The sequence below is a fragment of the Panthera onca genome, chromosome D4 (genome assembly GCF_046562875.1).
Source record: "Panthera onca isolate mPanOnc1 chromosome D4, mPanOnc1 haplotype 2, whole genome shotgun sequence".
Taxonomy (NCBI): Eukaryota; Metazoa; Chordata; class Mammalia; order Carnivora; family Felidae; genus Panthera; species Panthera onca.
The window spans coordinates 90379384-90399438 of NC_138351.1; the positions used below are offsets into that span (position 1 = coordinate 90379384).

The window sequence follows — 20055 nt, forward strand, 5'->3', positions numbered from 1 at the left end:
TGCCTTCGAAGGAGGGCCAGAGAAGGGGCTGCATTTCAGGACCACTTTCACAGCAACGTCCCGATCGCCCAGGTACATCCCGGCACCCACAGAAGACGGCATCGATAGGACGCTGTGGGAGAAGCAGCAGCCTGGGCCCCAGCAAGCCTCCTGAGAGCGGCGGGATGGGCATCTGCTCACCCCTCTCGGTGGTAGGCTGGCTCCAGGAGAGCCGGGCAGGGGAGTGAGGGCGCGGGCGGCTCACTCAGCAGTTCCCACTTCTATTTCCACAGCGTCTTGCCCCGTCCCTTCCTTTCATCTCCTTTTAGGGGATACTGGGCAGTGGGCCTGTCATCGGCTGCTCTATTTAAGTCCCTTTATGAGGAATTTCAACTTTTCCAAGTCCACGTCCTCCAGGGAGCCTTTCCTGGCTCCTTAGGGTCAGTTTCACGTCCTTCTTGCAGATCCTAATGGCCTCTTTACTTGTCTTATCTCTCCAAGACACGCCAGGTTCCTTAAAGGAAGGTTTATTCATCTCTGAATATCCAGTACCTACCATTACAGACAAGAGGTTTTATTTGTTGAATTTTAAAAATAAGTAAGGGGCGCCTGGGTGGTTCGGTTGGTTAAGCTCAGTCAGTTAAGCATCTGACTTCGGCTCAGGTCATCATCTCAAGGTTCATGGGTTTGAGCCCCGCATCGGGTTCTGTGCTGACAGCTCAGGGCCTGGAGCCTGCTTCGGAATCTATGTCTCGGTCTCTCTTTGCCCCTTCTCCACTCACGCTCTCTGTCTCCCCAAAATAAACATTTAATAAACGAACAAATAAATAAATAGATTAAAAATAAAAGGCAGAGCAGACTGTAAATAAACACCAATGAAAGGTAAAGGACAGCAGAAGTCTAGACTCTGGTGGTTGGAAGACAGGAACCACTACCAGAAAATCAAAGTCACTTTCTCAACAGTACTTTCTCATGTAGTAGGCCTCAACTTTTTTTCCGCACTTCACCAAAGAAGTTACACAGACGGTAACTAAGCATGTGAAAAGATGCTCGACGTCATTAGTCATTACAGCAATGCATGTTAAAACTGCAACACAGCCACTACATACCTATCAGAATGTCTAACATTAGAAAGACTGACCATACCAAGTGTTGGCGAGGACACAGGGCAACTAGAACTCTAATCACTTGGAAAAACAATTTGGCGATTTCTTAGTGTTAAACATACACCTGCCACACGGCCTAGATACTGTATTCCTAAGTGTTCACCCAGCAGAAATGAAAGCGTACGTCCATACAAAGATTTGTACGTGAATTATTTATTAGCAGTAGTAAAAAAGGAAAAACAACCCAAATAGCCAGCAACAGCTAAATGGATAAACAAAGTGTGGTCGTATCCATCCAGTGGAATGAAATACAGCAGTAAAAAGAAATGGTCTACTGATACACGCAACAATACAGATGAATCTCAAAGTAATTATGCTGAGTAAAAAAGGCACATTTTAAAAAGTATCTACTGTGTGATTCCATTTCTATAAACTTCTAGAAAATGTAAACTAATCCATAATGACAAAAAGCAGCCCAGTGGTTACCGGGGTGGGGTGGAGGTGTGGGGTGAGCAGAATTATAGAGGGGCACGAGGAGACCTCTGGGGTGATGAATACGTTCGTTATCTTGATAACGGTAAGTAAGGCAACGATTTCACAGGTATAGACATATGTCAAATTTTATAGACCTTAGACAGGTGCAAGAAAGCTCTTAAAAAATAAAGCTGTGAAGGGGCGCCTGGGTGGCTCAGTCGGTGGAGCGTCCGACTTCGGCTCAGCTCATGATCTCACGGTTCATGGGTTTGAGCCCCGAGTAGGGCTCTGCGCTGACAGCTCGGAGCCTGGAACCTGCTTCGGATTCTGTGTCTCCCTCTCTCTCTGCCCCTCCCCCACACATGCCCTGTCTCTCTCTGCCTCTCAAAAATAAAGAAAAATAATTTTTAAAAAAATTAAAAAAAAAATAAAGCTGTGAAGACAAAAAAATCGCATCAGATTTGCAATGAACTGAACTGTGTAGTTCCGATTGACATAACTACATCTAAAAGCGTCTTTAATGACAACGCAACATGCTTAGTTAGAGATACTAATTTAACTAGAGGGACCAAACCACAATATAAAATAAAAAATCTACCCAAAGGAAAAAAAGTCAGACTGTCTTTCCTGTGGACCCAAGGGTCACAAGCTACAACTGGTCAGGGGAATGTTCTGGCAACCCTGGATACATCTGGGAGCTGACGAGGAAGCAATCAAATTAGGATCCGCCTTCTTTTGACTTTTAAGTTCCAGCAGGTTCCCACGTGTGGAGTTAAAGCCATAAGCACAAGGTTGGCCGAGTCTCCCCACAACGGTTACTCCCTCCTCCTAGAGATGTCCCGACGACAGTTTTCCCAGACCCCTCCATCCCCGGAGTGCCCCCTACAACCCGCCTGCAGCAGTGGTTCTGAATGTCAGATGCAAACAGGAATCTTCCTGGGAACTGTTTCTGAATGTCCGTAATGGGGCCTCTCCTTGCAAAGAGCCCCCCATGCGATTCTAACGTGCAGCCAGGGCTGGGCGTCACTGCTCGACAGGCTCCCTCATCTCTGACAAGGGCAGGGTCCCCACATCTGGCTGGCCGGTCCTTCTGCTTGGGAGCCCACCTGGTCCGCCACAGACACACCTCGTTCTACTGCACTCTACTGCATTCTTTCCCAAAGGTTCGTGGCGACCCTGCATCGAGCAAGTTTATCGGCACCACCTGTCCAACAGCATTTGCTGACTTCAAGTCTCTGTATCACATTTCGGTACCTCTTGCACTATTTCAAACTTTTTCATTAACGTTACATTGCTATCGTGATCTGTAGTCAGTGGCTGCAACTCACTGAAAACTCAGATAATGACTAGCATTCTTTAGCAATGCTAATATTTTCTAATTGAGGTATATGCATTGTTCTCAGACGTAATGCTATTGCACACTTAATAGAACTACGGTATAGTGTAGGGTCGCCTGGGTGGCTCAGTCCGTTAAGCATCCGACTTCGGCTCAGCTCATGATCTCGTGGCTCGCGAGTTCGAGCCCCGTGTCGGGCTCTGTGCTGACGGCTCAGAGCCTGGAGCCTGCTTCCGATTCTGTGTCTCCCTCTTCTCTCTGCCCCTCCCCTGCTCCCTCTCTCTCCCTCGCTCTAGCTCTCTCTCAAAAATAAACATAACAAAAATTTTTTAAAAACCACTACAGTATAGCGTGAGCACAATTTTTATATGAGCTGGGAAACCAGAGTTTTCATCTGATTCGCTTTATTACAATATCCACCCTTATGGCGGTGGTCTAGAACCAAGCCTGCAACATCCCCCGGGTGTGCCTGCACCACCCCGCTGGCAGAATGTCCCCAGAGTGAGAACTGACCTTGACAGCTCACCCCAAGGACGAGCAGGCTCTGAGCTCAGAGCTTAATCGAGGCTGAGAGATTGCTTCCGAACAGAAAGGCAACGACACACCAAGGAAGCTTGGGGACACAGTGTCTCTGAAAACAGGTTTTTTTCACGTTTTCTTACTTAAAAATCCTGAATGAGGACTATCAGAACGACTAGTAGAAGCAGATCAAAATCCACCCTGCCCTAAGAGTCTCAAGCTAAGAGACGGAGCCATTTCCCACTCTCTCCTGCTCTCATGTGACTGAGGTCACTGTTCTCGTTAGAGCTTATGGAACGGTTTTCAGCAAAGGTGAACAGAGAAACTGGCTACTGCTTCTTGATCACTCTCAACCCTAAATAGGGACTTTCTGGGCCAAAATCTACGGGTTACTAATAGCCTCAGGGCAGAGTGACAGAAAGAAAAAGACACACACATCAAAAGACCACTGAAATGACTCTCCATTAAGAAAGAACAGAAAGACGTGGGAGGGGGGGGGCAGGGGAACAGTTTCAGTTGCAAACAGCATTAGATAGAAAGGCATAGTGCGAAATGGTGACTAACAATCCTGAAACTTTGGCTCTTTGTTATGCAAAAATAGATTTTAAATAGTGCAAAGAGAAAAAAAAAAAAAAGATCCAGCTTCTATCGGATGAGCTGTATGATACAACCACCCGTTTCTTCCCTTCCTTCACCAGTAATGGCCAGAGTGATGTCATAACCACACCAGACAGCTGTCTTCCTGGATAAAATCACCTTGTAAAGGAGAAACACAATTAGCAGATACAGCGAAATATAATTTAAAAAAAATTTTTTTAATGTTTACTTTTGAGAGACGGAGAGAGACAGTGTGTGAGCAGGGGAGGGGCAGAGAGAGGGAGACACAGAACTCGAAGAGGGCTCCACGCTCAGCGTTGTTAGCACACAGATCGACATGGGGTTCGAACTCATGAACTGTGAGTCCATGACCTGAGCTGAAGTCGGACGCTTAATTGACTGAGCCACCCAGGCACCCCTACAACAAAATATAATTTTTAAACCGATTCTGCAGGCTGCCACATTTGACTTGGTGCCTAATGGCCAAGTTCTTTACTCTAGTTGTCTATTTTATGCGATTTCTCTTTGATTCGGTATCTAGGGAAGCCACTGGGACTGAAATGCCAGGCTGTGTCACAACAGGTCTGGGACAAACACAGGTCAGAACGGCTGAGAGTGAGGCCAGGACCAGAACCAGACAGTAAGAGGCTGCAGGGCCACCAAGAGGGGAAGGGCTGGGCGGGAGGGCTGACTCTTCCTTTGCTGGCCCTCCTCTGGTCTCCCTTCAGAACCCTCCCCCCCCCCCACAGTGGATTCTATCCACTCTGGCATTTTCCCTACCACCCCTACAATGCTGATCACCAAAACCATTTCTTCAACAACAATGTAAGTTCCAGACTCATATATTAAAAACACTTTATTGTGAAAATATTCAGATACACTTAAAAGTAGATAAAACAGTGTAATGAGCTCATCAACAGTATTACGTTCTCATCCCCCAGTTTCAACAGTTAGTAGCTAATTTTTATCATATTCTCCCCCCCCCCCACCCCACCCCCACTCCAACACACATACTGTTGAGAAGGGGGAAGACGGGGGATCTTAACACGAGAACGTCATATCCTTTCACTCAAGACTTAGAGCTCCTCCTTAGGAGCACCTGGGCGGCTCAATCGGTTGAGCGTCCGACTTCGGCTCAGGTCACGATCTCATGGTTCATGGGTTCAAGCTCCACGTCAGGCTCTGTGCTGACAGCTCAGAGCCTGGAGCCTGCTTCTGATTCTGTGTCTCCCTCTCTCTCTGCCCCTCCCCTGCTCATGCTCTGTCTCTCTCTGTCTCAGAAATAAATAAACATTAAAAAAAAAATTTTAATAAAAAACACTTAGAGCTCCTCCAACTTAACATGCTCATAACGGAGCTCATTCTGTGTCTCGTCTGTCTGCATACAGCAGGAACTCTGCACCTTTAGAGTTCCAGCCTGATCAAACAAACACCTAGCCTGTAGAAAATGCCTGGGCAATGGTTACAGAGTGACAAGTATAAACACACATGCACGCACACGCACGGGGACATGCACACAGACACAGTAGGTGGCCAGACAGCACGAAGCAAAGGTCCAGACGGAGGTTCCAGCCAGTAAGACATGATCCTGGACTTCCTCCTGGCTTCCTGCCATGGGCCAGCACTTCTGAGGATGGAAACCCTCTGGCTGAAGCAGGAGGGCAAAGTCATTCTGTCCATCGAAAGGATGACAATCAGCGACACGCTACAGATTTCAGCGGGCGGCTATTAGCAGAACTAAATACGGTCTCTCAAGGGGAGAAAAGGAGCTTCTATGACATCTATGCTAATGAAGCACAACGACATAGAGCATTTAAAACAAAATGTCCCTATATTTATTCTCCATAGACAGATTTTTGCATTAATATTTATGAGAGATTCCTCGTTGATTTCTCCCAGAGATTTTTCTCCTGCCCAAAGAGAGGGGATAAAAGATAAGTAACATGAACCAATTATCTTTTAAACAGCTACAAAGGACTACCTTATTTATCTGCATTCTGCTACTTGATTAATCGCCCTAATATACCACTTTCCATACACGGGCCCCTGCTCATGAGCCCCCAGGGCCCGCGGCTCCCTGCAGGAACCCGCTGCAAGGCCTCGGCCCAGCTTCCGGGCCCTGCTCGCTGCCCGAGCCTCCAGATCCAGTCCTAGCCATCCTCACTCGGCAGGGCCACACCCACACCTCGAAGTCCCCGCCACCGCAGGCATTTCTGTCGGTCCAAGTGGTACCTGGTTCCCGGCCATTTAAGTACCCAACGCTCACATTTCCGATTTACTAATAGCCATGAGCAGTAAACATCTTGTCAAAAGGTGTTCTCAACCTTATCGCCCAGCGGCGGAGGGGGTGGGGGGTCGCACAGATGGGAACCAGCCTGTGGTTACTTGTCCGTTCACCCAGTCGAGGCTGGACGGGAGACGCGGGGAGCCCTGGTTCCCAAGGAGTTTCCAGCCCAACCGAAACATACTGTGGACAGTGGCAAGTGCCACGGGAAGAGCTCCAGAGCCGAGCATCACAGCAGGGAGGAGTTGAGGGTTTCTTCCTGCCCAGTCAGTGGACCACATTTTCTTGTCCCAGTGACAGGCCGGGAGAGAGAGAGAGAGACAGAGAGAGAGAGGCAGAGACCCTTCCCGTCTCTACCTGCCAATCACACGAGCACATAAACGCAGGAGAAAGGACGTTGCAAGAACTTTTACTGAGCGCGTTGTGTCTCCTCCGAGCCCCCACACGAGACACCCTGGAGAGCAAGGAGAGCGAGGCAGGAGGGCGGACCGGACGTCCGGGAAGACAAGTCTGCACCCCGGGCCTCAGAACGCCTTCTGATTCTATTTCGAGGCAGACGGAAACCGAACAACTGTGAAGAGCCACAAAACAGCAGGGGGAGCAAGGAAATAGCTCACGAGGGGAGACTCTTACAAGGCAGCCGCGCGAGGCCCCGGGCCCCCCCTCCCCGGCTCCCACTCGGGGGGCCGGGAGCGCAGGCTGGCTCCGTGGAGCTCTGGACACCGAGGGAGTCCTTCCGTCACCGTCAAGATGGCCTGACACGTCACAGTGCTCTCCCCGCTCTCCTGGTCCCCATTACGAACCCCTGCAAGAGGCAGGCACGCCCGTCTCTACCAACCTTCTCACCTTCGTACAGAAAACTGGCTGAAACTAACAGACCGAAGATAATTTTGTTGACAAAACGGGGGGAGATGACGAATTAAGGAAGTGAAGATCATACACACAGGTAACTCTTGCCGTTCCTATCCAAACTCGGGACCCCAAAGAGATGTGGATACACTTTTTGCGAAGGGGCCAGTGTCTCTCATCGTTTCCGGGACACGGAGCCAGCCTTGTAGGGAAAAGACAACAGCAGCCCTGAGTCAGACAGCTGACGCACGGCTGGTGCGAATAAATGAGCCTGTGCGCTGCTGGTTATTGGAATCTGATCTCTCCCTTATTAATATGGTCCCGCAATGGAGACAAAGATTTCTCCATGTTCTAGAATGCAAACAATGTTTTAATCTTTAATTATATTCTCAATTTTGACTCTTCTGGAGAGCTACAGCCACCAAGGCCTAGGATTATTTCTTTATTACACAGCCTCTCAGTGGTATTTAATGAATACTGTTACTTAATACTTGCCGGTAGGGGAAAGAAGGATTTAGTGAGTTCCTCCTCGAGTTTTGATGACTTTTCCAAAACTCAGGAAACTCACAGCCGCCAAGTTCTCTATTCCTTTTCGGGGACACTCGGTACAGGCAGGACACCTGCTCGGCTCACCAGCCCAAACTCAGGAAGAGTCGGCCTGTGGAATAAGCATCCCAGGAGAAAGGGATTCAAGACACAACACTCTGCATTTCTAAAGCTCATGGCAATGAACCAGTGTGCTCCTCGTTCATGGTTTATTCACCGTTGGTCTGCTCGGAGGCAAACGAAACTCCAATAAAGAGGGATGCGAAGTATTCTCGTTCAAGGGCTCCCATCATCATCTAAGTGGAAGAATTTAATATAAACTTATCGACATATTACCAAATTCTGCCCTCGACGAAAATACCAAGGTCCTCATGAGGCAAAACAAAAGCTCAGGTAGTCAAGAAGCAAATTAGGTCCCTGCAAGGAAGCACGTCCACAGTTACTACTCAAACATCTGCACCAAGGTTTTTGGAATGGCAGAGCAACCTCAGAAACCTGGAGTTTCATATCTGTGTGGCTGAGGGGAACAACACGTTAAAAAAAAAAAAAAAAGTCTTGAAAATCGGCAACAGGAAAGATAACGATGTAATGGCCAGGAAGCTACAGGAAGAGGCCCCGGGTGTAGTGCACTTCGTCCTGGCAGATATTGGCCTTGCTCGGTTGAAACACCAATGACCACGAGAGGCTCCCGCCCTCATTCATCACCATCGCCAAGGACAGATTTATGCCACTGCTTTGCTCTCTGCGATTCCTGTTGGTTTCATGTTAAGCAAAAGACAACATGAGCCTCTGCCTTTCAAGAACAGAAGCAGCGTTTACCACACATCTTGGAAAGAGTCCAATCATCTGTACAAGCACCGTGTGTAATTTCAAGTCGATGATCTTCCCGGGAATTAGCGTGCAAGGTAGTGGCGGAAAACGAGCCTCCGTCAGTTAAACTCCCACAGCCAAATTAGTGGCCCTACCGAAGGCAATCTGTTGTTCAAACACTGGAACCCCTAGGTGTACGTGCCGAGTCATTATCCCTGCTACCTCCTGAATTGGTGGCATTTCTTTCCAGCAACACTTGTCCCTGCGTGCTGTTTTTGTTACTCAAACCCGGGGTAGGTCATCCACGAACCGGAGCAGGAGGGCTCCCGGCACTCCGAAAGGTACGAGATGATATCGAAACAGATGCAAAATGGGGAAGAAATGGTGCCAGCAGACTCCAAAGAACACCAAGGAACACCACTCTGCGATGAAACGGAACAAACCACTGACACATACAACATAAATGAGTCTCCAAACCATCACGTTGAGCAAAAGGAACCGGAAAGAGAATACGATGTTCTCCATGACTCCATTTACGTGGAGTTCTAGAAAAGGCAAGACTAGGGTACGGCGATAGAAATCAGAACAGTGGTGGCCTGGTCGCGGAGCTGGAGAGAAGCACGGTCAACTGTTTCCAGAGGTCGCGCTGTCACGAGGAGAGAGTGGGGGTGGGAGCTGGCAGACGCGGGATCATGAGCCAGGTCTTCCCACGGGAGGCGGGTCTGGGTGAGCGTGTTTGCACGCTGCCGGAAATAAACTAGGAGAAAGGGGAATCCTGACACGTGGGAGAGAAAGGAGACCAGGGGACACACGGCTCGGAGTAGCTGGGAGGGTGGACACACTGGACAAGAGGAAGGGCTGTTGCCGGTTGGCAGGATGGACCGTGTATCCCAAGTGACTAGAGAAAAGGTAGCCCGTGCAAGGGAAGGTGCCCTTAATTTATTTTATCTTTTTAAGTTTATTTATGACTTATTTTGACAGCAGGAAGGGACAGAGAGAGGGAGAGGGAGAGTCCCAAGCAGGCTCCACTCAGTGTGGAGCCCAACACGGGACTCCATCCCACGAACTGTGAGATCATGACCTGAGCTGAAATCAAGAGTCGGACGCTTAACCGACTGAGCCACCCAGGCGCCCCCAAAGTGCCCTTAAAAAATTTAGCAGTCAGGACCTTTCCATGAAGGATAACGTGGCACAAAAGAAACTGCCTGTCCCCACGACTGCCGGGGGATGGGAGGTAGTATTTTTAAAAATAACACGTCTGTAAAACGATTTATTCCCTCAAATCGAAATGAGATCTAGGTGTGCAAAATAAGAACACGTAAGTGTTCTTTTGCCTCGCTGCCCTGGGAGCCAGCATGTGTTCAGGCCGATGCCGGGCGCCACGGGCCATTCGGCCTGGCTTATGGATTAAAACCAACATCCCGTGTTAGCACAAGAGCACACGGGACAACGTGTCAGGGCGCTGACACTACTGAGCGAGCGCAAACACGCTTCCATCTGACACACGCAGCTATCTCCACGTGCAACTTGCAGGTTAGTCGAGTAAGACAGCCGCTCTCCAGCTGATCTCGATCCTACAAAGGGTCAAAAGCCCGATCGAGTTCGCCCAGGAACAGGCGACACGGCTCCTTTCTGGCAACGCCAACGCCCCTTCGGCAAGAGACTTGACGCGGGCACTCGGGAGTCACGGGAGGGAGGTCGCCTCATCCGCTGACACGTGACAAAAGAGCTTTCATCACGGAACGGAACGACATCTTTGTCTTCCACCCAGCTTCTTAGGAGGAGGAGAAAAAGACGAATCATTAATCTCACAAATCGCTAATCCTCCGGGAACTCAGGGGACACCGAGTCTTCAAAGACTGCTACTGTTCAAGCCAACCGCATTTCAAAAACAAACACGCCGTACAAACTTCCCGGGTTCTTGCCGTGCCTGTGGTCTCGGCACACTTAGGCCGAGCCCGTGGCCTTGTGTAGCCTACTGCCATCCAGATGCCGACGCAAGCCCATGCAGAAACCCATCGGTCACCGCACTGACGGAGCGAGCTCCAGAGGAGGAGGGGTATGGAGCCCAGCACTGGCCCTCCACTGCTGACACATAAAACCTTTCCTTAGAATCCCGTAAGCCTGTGCGAGAAAGCATCGAGCTCTCTTGGTAAAGTTCGGCCTCCATCCTTTACACCCGGCAGTGGAGAAATTCAGTGAAGTCTGGCCGGGCCCCCCCGAAGCGTGGCTCCCTCTCAGCACCCTGCCCGTGGCCTTCTCGAGCACCTTGGGGTCGTATCCTCGGGACTTGACACACGTTACCAGGATTCCCTGCTACTTGTTTGTTCCTCTCTTCCTGCTCAGAGCTTCCTGAAAGCCAAAATTCTATCTTCCTCATCTCCAAATCCCCGGCACAGCGCATAGGACTAAACGCATATAGGCCCTGAGAAAATATTTGCTGAGTAAATAAGTGAACGGGGCTTCCTGTGGGCTCAGCCATTCCTCCCTCTGTGCAAGGATTCTCTCCATTGGCAACTGAGGTGTGTTTTAAAATAACGTCCTCAGATCCTTTCCACTCCTTCCTTCAAAAGGGAAAGCCTCGTCCCCTCCCCTCGGACAGGAGACCTAGAAATTCATTCCCAACCAACCGAATGGGGCGGAATGGATGCTGTGCCTTTGAGGCTGGGTCATAAAAAGGATAAAGTCCTCCTGGCTCTCGTTCTCTTAGATGGCTTATTCGGGGACAAGTCACCTGCAGTCATGAGGGTACTCAAGCGTCCCGTGGAGGGCGACTGAGGTCTCTTGTCGACAGCCGGCACCAACGTGCCTGCCACGTGAGGGAGCCACCGTGGACAAGACCTTCAAACCTCAGTCCAACCTCCAGATGACTGCATCCCTGCCTACATCTGACTGCAACCTTATGAGAGACTGAGCCAGGACCACCCAGTCCGCCGTTCTCAGACTCCTGATCCACAGAACACGTGAGAGATTATGTTTACTGCTGTCAGACTAACACGTTTTGGGGTGATTTGTTACGCAGCAATAGATAGCTAATGCAGCCAGCCCTGGAAGATCTGGGTTTTGTTTTATAAGGGATTTCCCTAATGACAAAGTCAGTTTATGGTCATGTTGTGCTTATAACAAAAAAAAAAAAAAAAAAATGTTATAATCAGTAGTGTTCTTCCCAATACAACCATAACGTGTATGATTAATATGCAAATTTTACGTTCCGCAAAATCACACTGATGTCTAACAGCTACGCTCAGTAAGTGTGGAGATGTGATACGGGACATTACAATACAACCCTTTTTGGAGGTTGTTTCTTGTTTTCAAAAATTATATATGCGTAGAAGTCGAGAATAATATCCATCAAAACCTTAACAATAACTTTCTCAGGGTGACAGTATTGTTATGTTTTCCTTTTTTTGTAATCTTTGGTTTCTATATATATATATATTATTAGTGGCCTATGTTTTCATTTTAAAATATTTTCTAATTCAATTAGTCCAGCAGCTATGTCTTATTGGTATTTCTATTCCTGACTCTAACACAGTAAGTAGCACATAGTAGGCGCTCAATAAAAAGGCACTGAATGTCCTTTAGATATAGATCCTGCCTACTGGACAGGTCTCTGAAGGGATCCAGGATAACATGAGCCCCAAAAGCTCAATGATGTGAAAAGGCGGCAGTCAATTTTCACAGGAAACAGGCTACTAAGTATAGGAAATCATTCCAACGTTGTATTCTTAGGACACAGTAACCACTGTTCTCTTTGAAACTAAGTATTTTGAGTGATTTATTATAAATTTATAATGACAGTTGTGAACACCTTTTTTTTTTTTTTTTTTGGCATGAGAACAGAGTCTGTTGATTGCCTCGGTGCTGAAAATAGTTTCTAAGTGTCCTCATAATAGCACGTCACCTGTAAACAGGTTTCAAGCCGATGCAAATTAACAAATGGCGAACAGATGGGTTAAGAGCTGACTTTTGTCAAGAGAGAGTCGGCAACAAACACTTTTTGGCTCCAGTCTTATGGGACCATTAGAAAGTCTTTCACTTCTCGCCAAACATCTTGCCTCAGTAGACAATCCATGTGGGGAAAATGACAAGTTACAAGGCCCATTAGACTACAGAGGACTAAAAGTTGGAGACTGGCAGAATCACCAAATCAACATACAAGAAACAACAGATAATGTTCCTTAAGAACCTTTCTGCCAGGGCGCCTGAGTGGCTCAGTCGGTTGAGCGCCCGACTTCGGCTCAGGTCATGATCTCACAGTCTGTGGGTTCAAGCCCCACGTCGGGTTCTGTGCTGACAGCTCAGAACCTGGAGCCTGCTTCAGATTCTGTGTCTCCCTCTCTCTCTGACCCCCCCCCCCCCGCTTCATGCTCTGTCTCTCTCTGTCTCAAAAATAAACAAACGTTAAAAAATAAATAAATAAAATTTAGAAAAGAAGCTTTCTGCCAAAGAGGAAAAAACCCTCGGTCTGGCATCCCTGAAAGTAAAGTCTCTGAGGAACACGCACCTGTGCATGGTTGGTCCCGTTCATCTTATCCTGGAAGCAAACATTAAATTGTGAAGAAAACCCTAAAATCCTAGAAGGGGTGGTGTGAGTGTCCACCGGGGAGGGACAAGACCCCCAGAGGCATCCCCAGTGACCTCCCAGTTCTCCACTGGCCTTTCTCCACCAAATGTCTCCTCCTCGGAGAGGCCTTCTCAGACCTCCCCCCCCTCCCACCTCCTGATCTAAGCAGTCTCCCCCGCTCCCACCCCTTACCGCCCTACATCGTCTTTTCTAAGCACCAATCTTAACCAGAAATTATTATGTGAGCTTGTTACTTTGTTTAGGGGTGGTTTTTGTTTGGTTTGGCCTTTTCCCCCCAGCAAACAAAAAGCTTCAGGAAGGTGGGACCACATCTGTGTTGCTCATGACTGGGTCCCCACAGCCTAGGACAGTGCCTGGCAGACAGTAGGTATGATAAATATTTGCTCCTCCAAAAGAAAAGAGAAGAGATCTTGTGTAAAGGCAAACAACCGAGTCTTACCTGCAAACACTGCTCAGGGCTGGAAATTTTAAAAAGTCTGGTTGAGCCTTGAACAACCCGGGTTGGAAGTGCCTGAGTCCGCTTACACGCGGCTTTTTCTCCAATACGGTACCGTGAACGTATCTTCTCTTCCTTATGATTTTCTTAATAACATTTCTTTCCTCTAGCTTATTTTACCGTGAGGCTATATAATACGTTTAACATATACAATCAGTGTTCGTCGACTGTTTATGTCATCTGTAGGTTTCCGGTAGGTATCAGGCTATCAGTGGTCAAGCTCTGGGGGAGCCAAAAGTTATATCCAGCTCTTTGTGCCTGTAACGTAACCCCCGCATCGTTCAAGGTCTCAAGTGTAGTTTGTAACTGAGGATGTAACCAAAAGAGGGTACAACAGGAGGGCAGGACAGGCTAGGGAATGTGTCTAGAGTCCAAGCCAAGCCATTTGGGAGTACCGCCTCTCTACGGGGAGCGTGTGCGCTCACAGAAAAGCTATCAGCAAAGACTGGTGTGTTGACGTTTCTTTCTTTCTTTCCTTTTTTTTTTTTTTTTTTTTACAGAGAGAGTGTGAGCATGAGGGGGAGAGGGGCAGAGGGCAAGAGAGAGAATCTTAAGCAGGTTCCAGGCTCAACACAGAGCCTGATGCAGGGCTCGAGCCCATGAACAGCGAGATCATGACTTGAGCCGCTCAACCAACGAGCTACCCAGGAGCCCCTGGTGTGTTTGCATTTCTGATTCCACATTGGGTGAGCCTGGCCTTCATCCACTAGGGCTTCTGGCACAAAACAACCCAACCGGGAAACGGATGAATCACCCGTGGCATATTTGAGAGAGCAACAAAAAAGAACAAACAACCTGGATGAATCCAACAGACGCTGTGGAGTGAAAAAGAGATGATAACAAAAGATTATGTGTCGTGTGCCTCCATGTACACAAAGTTCAAGAACAGGTAAACGTAACCGTCCCCAGAAGGTGGAGCAGTGTTAAACTTGGGTAGGGAGGCAGCACGTGTGCCGACTGGGAGCCCGGGGAGGAGCCCTCAAGGGATCCCGGACGTGGTGGCCACGCGGCCCGATGTGGGCGGACACCTGTGTGAAGGCCGCACGTGTTCTCAACCTTACAGTCTCTCTCATCTCTCCTACTAGGAAAAAGAAGGGGTCGTATTTTACTCGCTTAAAAACGGGCAAGTGAGCCCAGCACGACTCTGATCCCAGCTCTCCCAGATTTCTAGGTGGCCTCCAGCTTTCTCAAAACGTGCTCCTCAGCTGTCTCGTCAGCCGTACTTTCGGCTCTGCCAACCTTGGGAACGTGACGGGGAAATAAATAAAAGGCTGTAAGCTATCTTACAATCCCAGGTGGGGGGGGGGGGGGAACCACGCACCAAATATGTCATTTACGAACGGTGTCATAACTGCTTCACTTGAGATCTATACAAGATATGTTACCCGCACGCTCGGTTTCTAATCTCAGCGGAGCCCTTTTTCAAAAGAAGGAACGATCTCACAAAAATAACTTTCCGTGGGCCAAAACCAAGCACCAAGTAGAGCTCACCCAGGACGGAAGGGCTTTCGCAAACCCCTTACTCACTGAGGCGGCAGGACGAGCGTGGTGGGCTGGGCCTTTGGTCTGCGCTTGGCGGATACCCCCATCTGGTTAGCAGAACGTTTCAACGACTGCTGGTTCAAAAGGCCAGACGCCAGGCCCGCGTGGTACTGCAACTGCAGAGAGAAGCGGAACGAAAAGGGGAGAAAAATGACATTTGGTAAAAGGAGGACAAAGGCCGTGAAACTATCGACACTTGATATATCACACATCCCCCCCCCCCCCCCCCGCCGCCACCTCAGAACATTTCAAATCACCGCAAATACAGCTACTAACATTTTGCCTCAAGGAACGTATTTGTGAGGGGACGAGACAAACAGGAAAGGAAAGGTGGTCAAGGGTGTTGGGCACAGCATTACATAATGATGCGAAACTGGGAGCGATCTGAGTGGCCATCAACAGCCGGGAACCTGGCTGAGATAATGGAAAGAACTTTACAGCACCATTTTGGTGATTAGGATACAGGTTACACTGTCAACAAAGAGGCATGTAAAAAGGTGGTCTCTAAAATGTTAACAGTATATTCCCAAGTAGTAGAACCCAGGTCACTGTTACCTTCTTCTTTATTTTTTCACTACTATTCATACGTGCTTTCGATAAATGGTTTTCTACAGCCGATGTCATTTTTTATAATAAGATCCTGAGGGATTCCTTAAAGACAAATCAGTTCTCGGAACTCTTGCTAACAATAAAAGCCACGTAACTCGGTGGTCTGCTCGAGTAGACCGGGAGCACAGCGTGGCTTATCACAAACATATACGGAACACAGCACAGGTCGGCCTCAGCCTTCAGAACCGCTGGGCCACTGTTCCCAGTGGCGGAGAGACAAGTGTCAATCCTCAGGATAGGCTCCTGGGTATAGCCCACAGCCCAGTATACAAAGGGGTCCAGGCTCACTGAAGGGAAGTGGATGGAGAAGTTCATTTTACTCTGTATAAACGCAATCGGAACAATTGCTAAGGAGGCAAAACACTCTAAGCGGGCTCTGGAAGTGGGCCTGTATCCTTTGCTTTGTTCTGGACAGACCGCTCGGGACACGGCATTTTCCTTCTCTAGGCCTTAATTTTGCTATTGGAAAAGAGAAGAAATGCTGCCTAATTCTAAACCAGACAGGACTTGGAGAAAAACGTCCACTTTACTGAGTTACAATTTACATGAAATAAAATGCACACGTTGTAAGCGTACAGCTTGAGCAGTTTAGATCATGTATATACCTGTGAAACTGCCCCCCCCCCCCATCACGGTACAGATAACGTCCTTCACTGCAGAAAGTTCCCTCGTGCCCCAGTGTAGTCAGTCTCCCCCCGCCACCCCCAAATCTCACCAGCAGGAGCTTCTGTTTTAAAATACCACTCATCATCCTCCCTCTTTGCCAAGTGAGGCTGATATCCAATCTGACATGTGACAATGATTGCTATCTTCCTTTTCTAATCCCATACTTTTGTGTTTTAGATTGTAAGAGCTGTCATCAATCTCTCTATAATAAAATTATCCTTGAAAGGTATCCCAATTTTGAACAGATGTAAATAAAACATTCAAATGTGAAAATGCCAAGCTAAGAATTTGGATTGAGACCATTTATAACATCCAATATGTTTCTTCCTCCCTTCCCAAATTAAGCAAGGTCTTTCAAACATTTATTTAGAATTAACTAAACATACAAATAGTCATTCACTCTGAAGCTCTGAATCAATGTCTTTTCAAAATGCTCTTCCGAGGCATAGATTTCCTTTGCAGAGTCAGCTACCCTACAGTTCACGGTAATGAAAGTGGTGACCACCATATCAAAGGGGCTGGGCCCTGGATGCAAAGGGTAATAACGTTCAGAAAAATAAATGGCCTCACCTAAAGCCACCGGGCTGCACACAAATAGAGAGTGAAAGAAAAGAAAACCAATTGAAATGATCTGCTTCTTGAAAGTGGCTATAAAAAATGAAGATATCCAGTGACCCAGTAAGACTGAAATGTCTGCGTTTGGAGCATCCATATTGCTTTTTAACAGGCTCTTGATTTACTTGGTCGATTTGCTGTGGGAGCCTCATGGCTGAACAATACAAGACAAAGATATATCACATTCATAATAAAAATGGAGTTCTTCTCAGGGTGGAAAAGGGGGGGGGCATAATTTGGCTCCAACAACTCATCTTGGACCAATGAATTTTGCTCAAATTTGTTTTTCTCCGACAGATTTCTTAAATGGGAAATCAATGGAAGCAAGGGACAGTACAAGTTTGAAAGACAATGTTTCAAAATGTCAGCTACTTGGGTTTCGATCCTCCCCACCAGAATTTGCAATGAGTGCAATATGCATGGGGCTTTATGGAATTAAAGGGAAAGACAGCTTGGCAGGGGTCCCTTCCTGGCTCAAGGAATCGTCTCTCCTTTTGGCTCTCCTTCTTCTCTGTATCTTATTAGGGTCCATGCAAGCTCAGCCATTCCGGCCCTGCTGACTCTTCCAGTGGCAGAGTCCTGCTAACTATGCAGAGTGGCAGCGTGGTTTTGCCCACCTGGCATCATTTTGATCATTTGCTCAAACAAACAAAAAACCCCCAAAACAGCAGAAATGCATGCTCGCTGCTTTCTTTTTAAAGGGTTCCTTTAAACCTTCTGCCATCTTGGGCACTCTTAACATACAGTGCACCTCTAAGAGCACACAGAGACTCCTCTTCCCAAAAAAACAAAACCTGCCCTTCAAAGCTGACTCATAGTGATTAAGCGACATTTGTTAATCATATATACGTATCCCAGTTTCCAGGAACACAGCTCCGACTGGCAAGATCTATAAGGGGCCCATTAAATATTTACCGAACCATCTTTATAATGGGAGAAAAGGTCAAAGTTAATAAAACTGACAGGCAGATTCTGTCCAACTGGATTTATACATTATTTAAGCACCAAACACTCCATTCCATGAAACACAGTTTAGATCTGAAAAGACTCTTGGAAAACATTCACTCAGCCAATGGTTCTAAAACAGCAGAAGGGAGTTCAGAGCGAATCCACAAATTAACATTAAGAACATATCACTCCCCGAAATACTGCCATAAGTTTTCAATTACAGGTTCTGTAATATTTTCTATAAAAATATATTTCAATAAACATACTTTGCTCCAAATGTCTGTGGCATGGAAACAACTCTATTTCAAAAAGCAACTTATCAAAGTTCTAATGTGATTTTCCTGTCCAAGATCGTTTCTCCACTAACGAGCAAGAATAAAATGAAAGAGGGTGAGAAATAAAAGAATCCATTCTTTTTAACTCCCACATCCCATGGCTGTGGGGAATGGGAATGTCTGTGTGGCCAGTATTTATTTACTGGCAAATTGCCACTGTGTGGTTAACAGCTTTTTCAAGGCTTGTTTGAATTTGGAGAACATTTCTCTCAGTTGCAATTTTGCAGCTACCGTCAACTTCCTGTTTTCCACGACCGACCTCGGACTTTTCCGTAGGTTCTCAACCTAAAGCCCTTTCGAATCAATTATGTCTACTAATTACCTCTAAACCTGGGGAAATTTCAACAACTCGTAATGAGCTGGGGAGAACACCTCTTGGAATCAGGAAAACTTTGACCTCCTGGATATTTTCTTTAAAGTAACACTGTCTTCTTAGGGATACTGATCAGGCAACAATGCCGAGTGTTGTCAGATAAGGTCCTTGTAAACCCTAACGTGCAGACCAACAGCCTCTGTAATCGGCGTCCCCTTTAAGCATGCACCACTGGACCCTGCTACTAACAAGAGCTGTGTGATGTCACACACCTCCCTCCCTTCCCTCTCGACAAAACAGGCATCACATCTTCTCCTCTAGCACTGGAGTGTCATTCCTCTGGCTTCCTAAAGCAGTTACCTGGGCATCTGGCTTCACCCTACGGTGGTGAGGCAATGTCCCCCCCAATTTCATGTGTCAAACTCAACAACCCTCTTCTCCCGGATAGTCTCATTCTTTACAGAACCTGCTTTTAAACAAGTCTACTGACGCCTAAATTCAATTAGCTTGAATATGTTTCAGATTACAAATAACAACACATACTGGGAGGAACTATTATTGTAGAAACCAGGATTCAAATGCAAAGTTTCTGACTTAAATCTTGGGTTCAGAAAACCAGATGAGCAAGGACCTCCTCTGGCTGGCTCTCCACGTGGCTCACTGTGCTCCACATTGTTCTCAATGTTTCTATCTGCTCCAAAACAGATAAAGGGTAAGTTTTGCAATGGACAGAAGTTTGAGGAGAAAACAGAAGCAAAGCCATCACCTCTATCACATTCAATATACTAATTAAGCCAGTGGCATTCAATTAGGCCTAGTACTTAAAGGCTGAAATGTCTGCTGAAACCTCCCTGGGGTCCATGGTGCAGCATCTATCATTCCCAGCATTATCCTACCTATGCCATATGGCCTGAATCCCACTTTAAGAAAACCTGACATTCAAAATTCTCAAAATTTATCAGCCAGGTCAACCAAGGTTGGATTCTCCCCACTGTGAAAATCATGATTTCCTTTTCAAAGATTCACCAAAGGCTTCTTTTGAGGGATGGGGGGGGGGGGGGGGAGGGGGTGTAAAAAAAAAAAAATTTCTCGTAACCTTAGGGCGTGGTTCACGTTATCTTTAAAAATCACTTCATGTATAATTACATGTAAGTTTCTAAGACCGCTAGGAAGCCACCCTGGCACTTCGGTAACTAAACCCTTTGGGTAAGGAGTAAGAACTAAGTTAAATTCTGGCTGGCTTAGACAAGGGCCCACAGGAGGAGAGGAAGAGATCAAGAGGCTAGGGAGCCCCCCCATCTCCTCCCCCCAAGCCCTCCAGGCCAGTTTCCCTTCTCTGAGCACTGAGACTGGGCAGCCTGGAAAGGCAGCCTGTGTTATTTCCTGGTCCAGGAGTGAAGCGAAGCTGGCCACCAGGGGAGACATTTCTTGAGGGTGCAAACC

General features: G+C 47.4%; 1 protein-coding gene across 7 annotated transcripts in view; it reads right to left on the reverse strand.

The window, feature by feature from the left end:
* The window catches only part of MED27 (mediator complex subunit 27), a 201438-nt gene that overhangs the window by 120096 nt on the left and 61287 nt on the right, over positions 1 to 20055 (reverse strand). For all 7 annotated transcript variants that reach the window (XM_060608296.3, XM_060608295.3, XM_081790967.1 and 4 more), the window contains one exon: positions 15112 to 15242. In XM_060608296.3, the coding sequence (XP_060464279.1) occupies positions 15112 to 15242 (131 nt within the window). The remainder of the gene's footprint in view (positions 1 to 15111; positions 15243 to 20055) is intronic.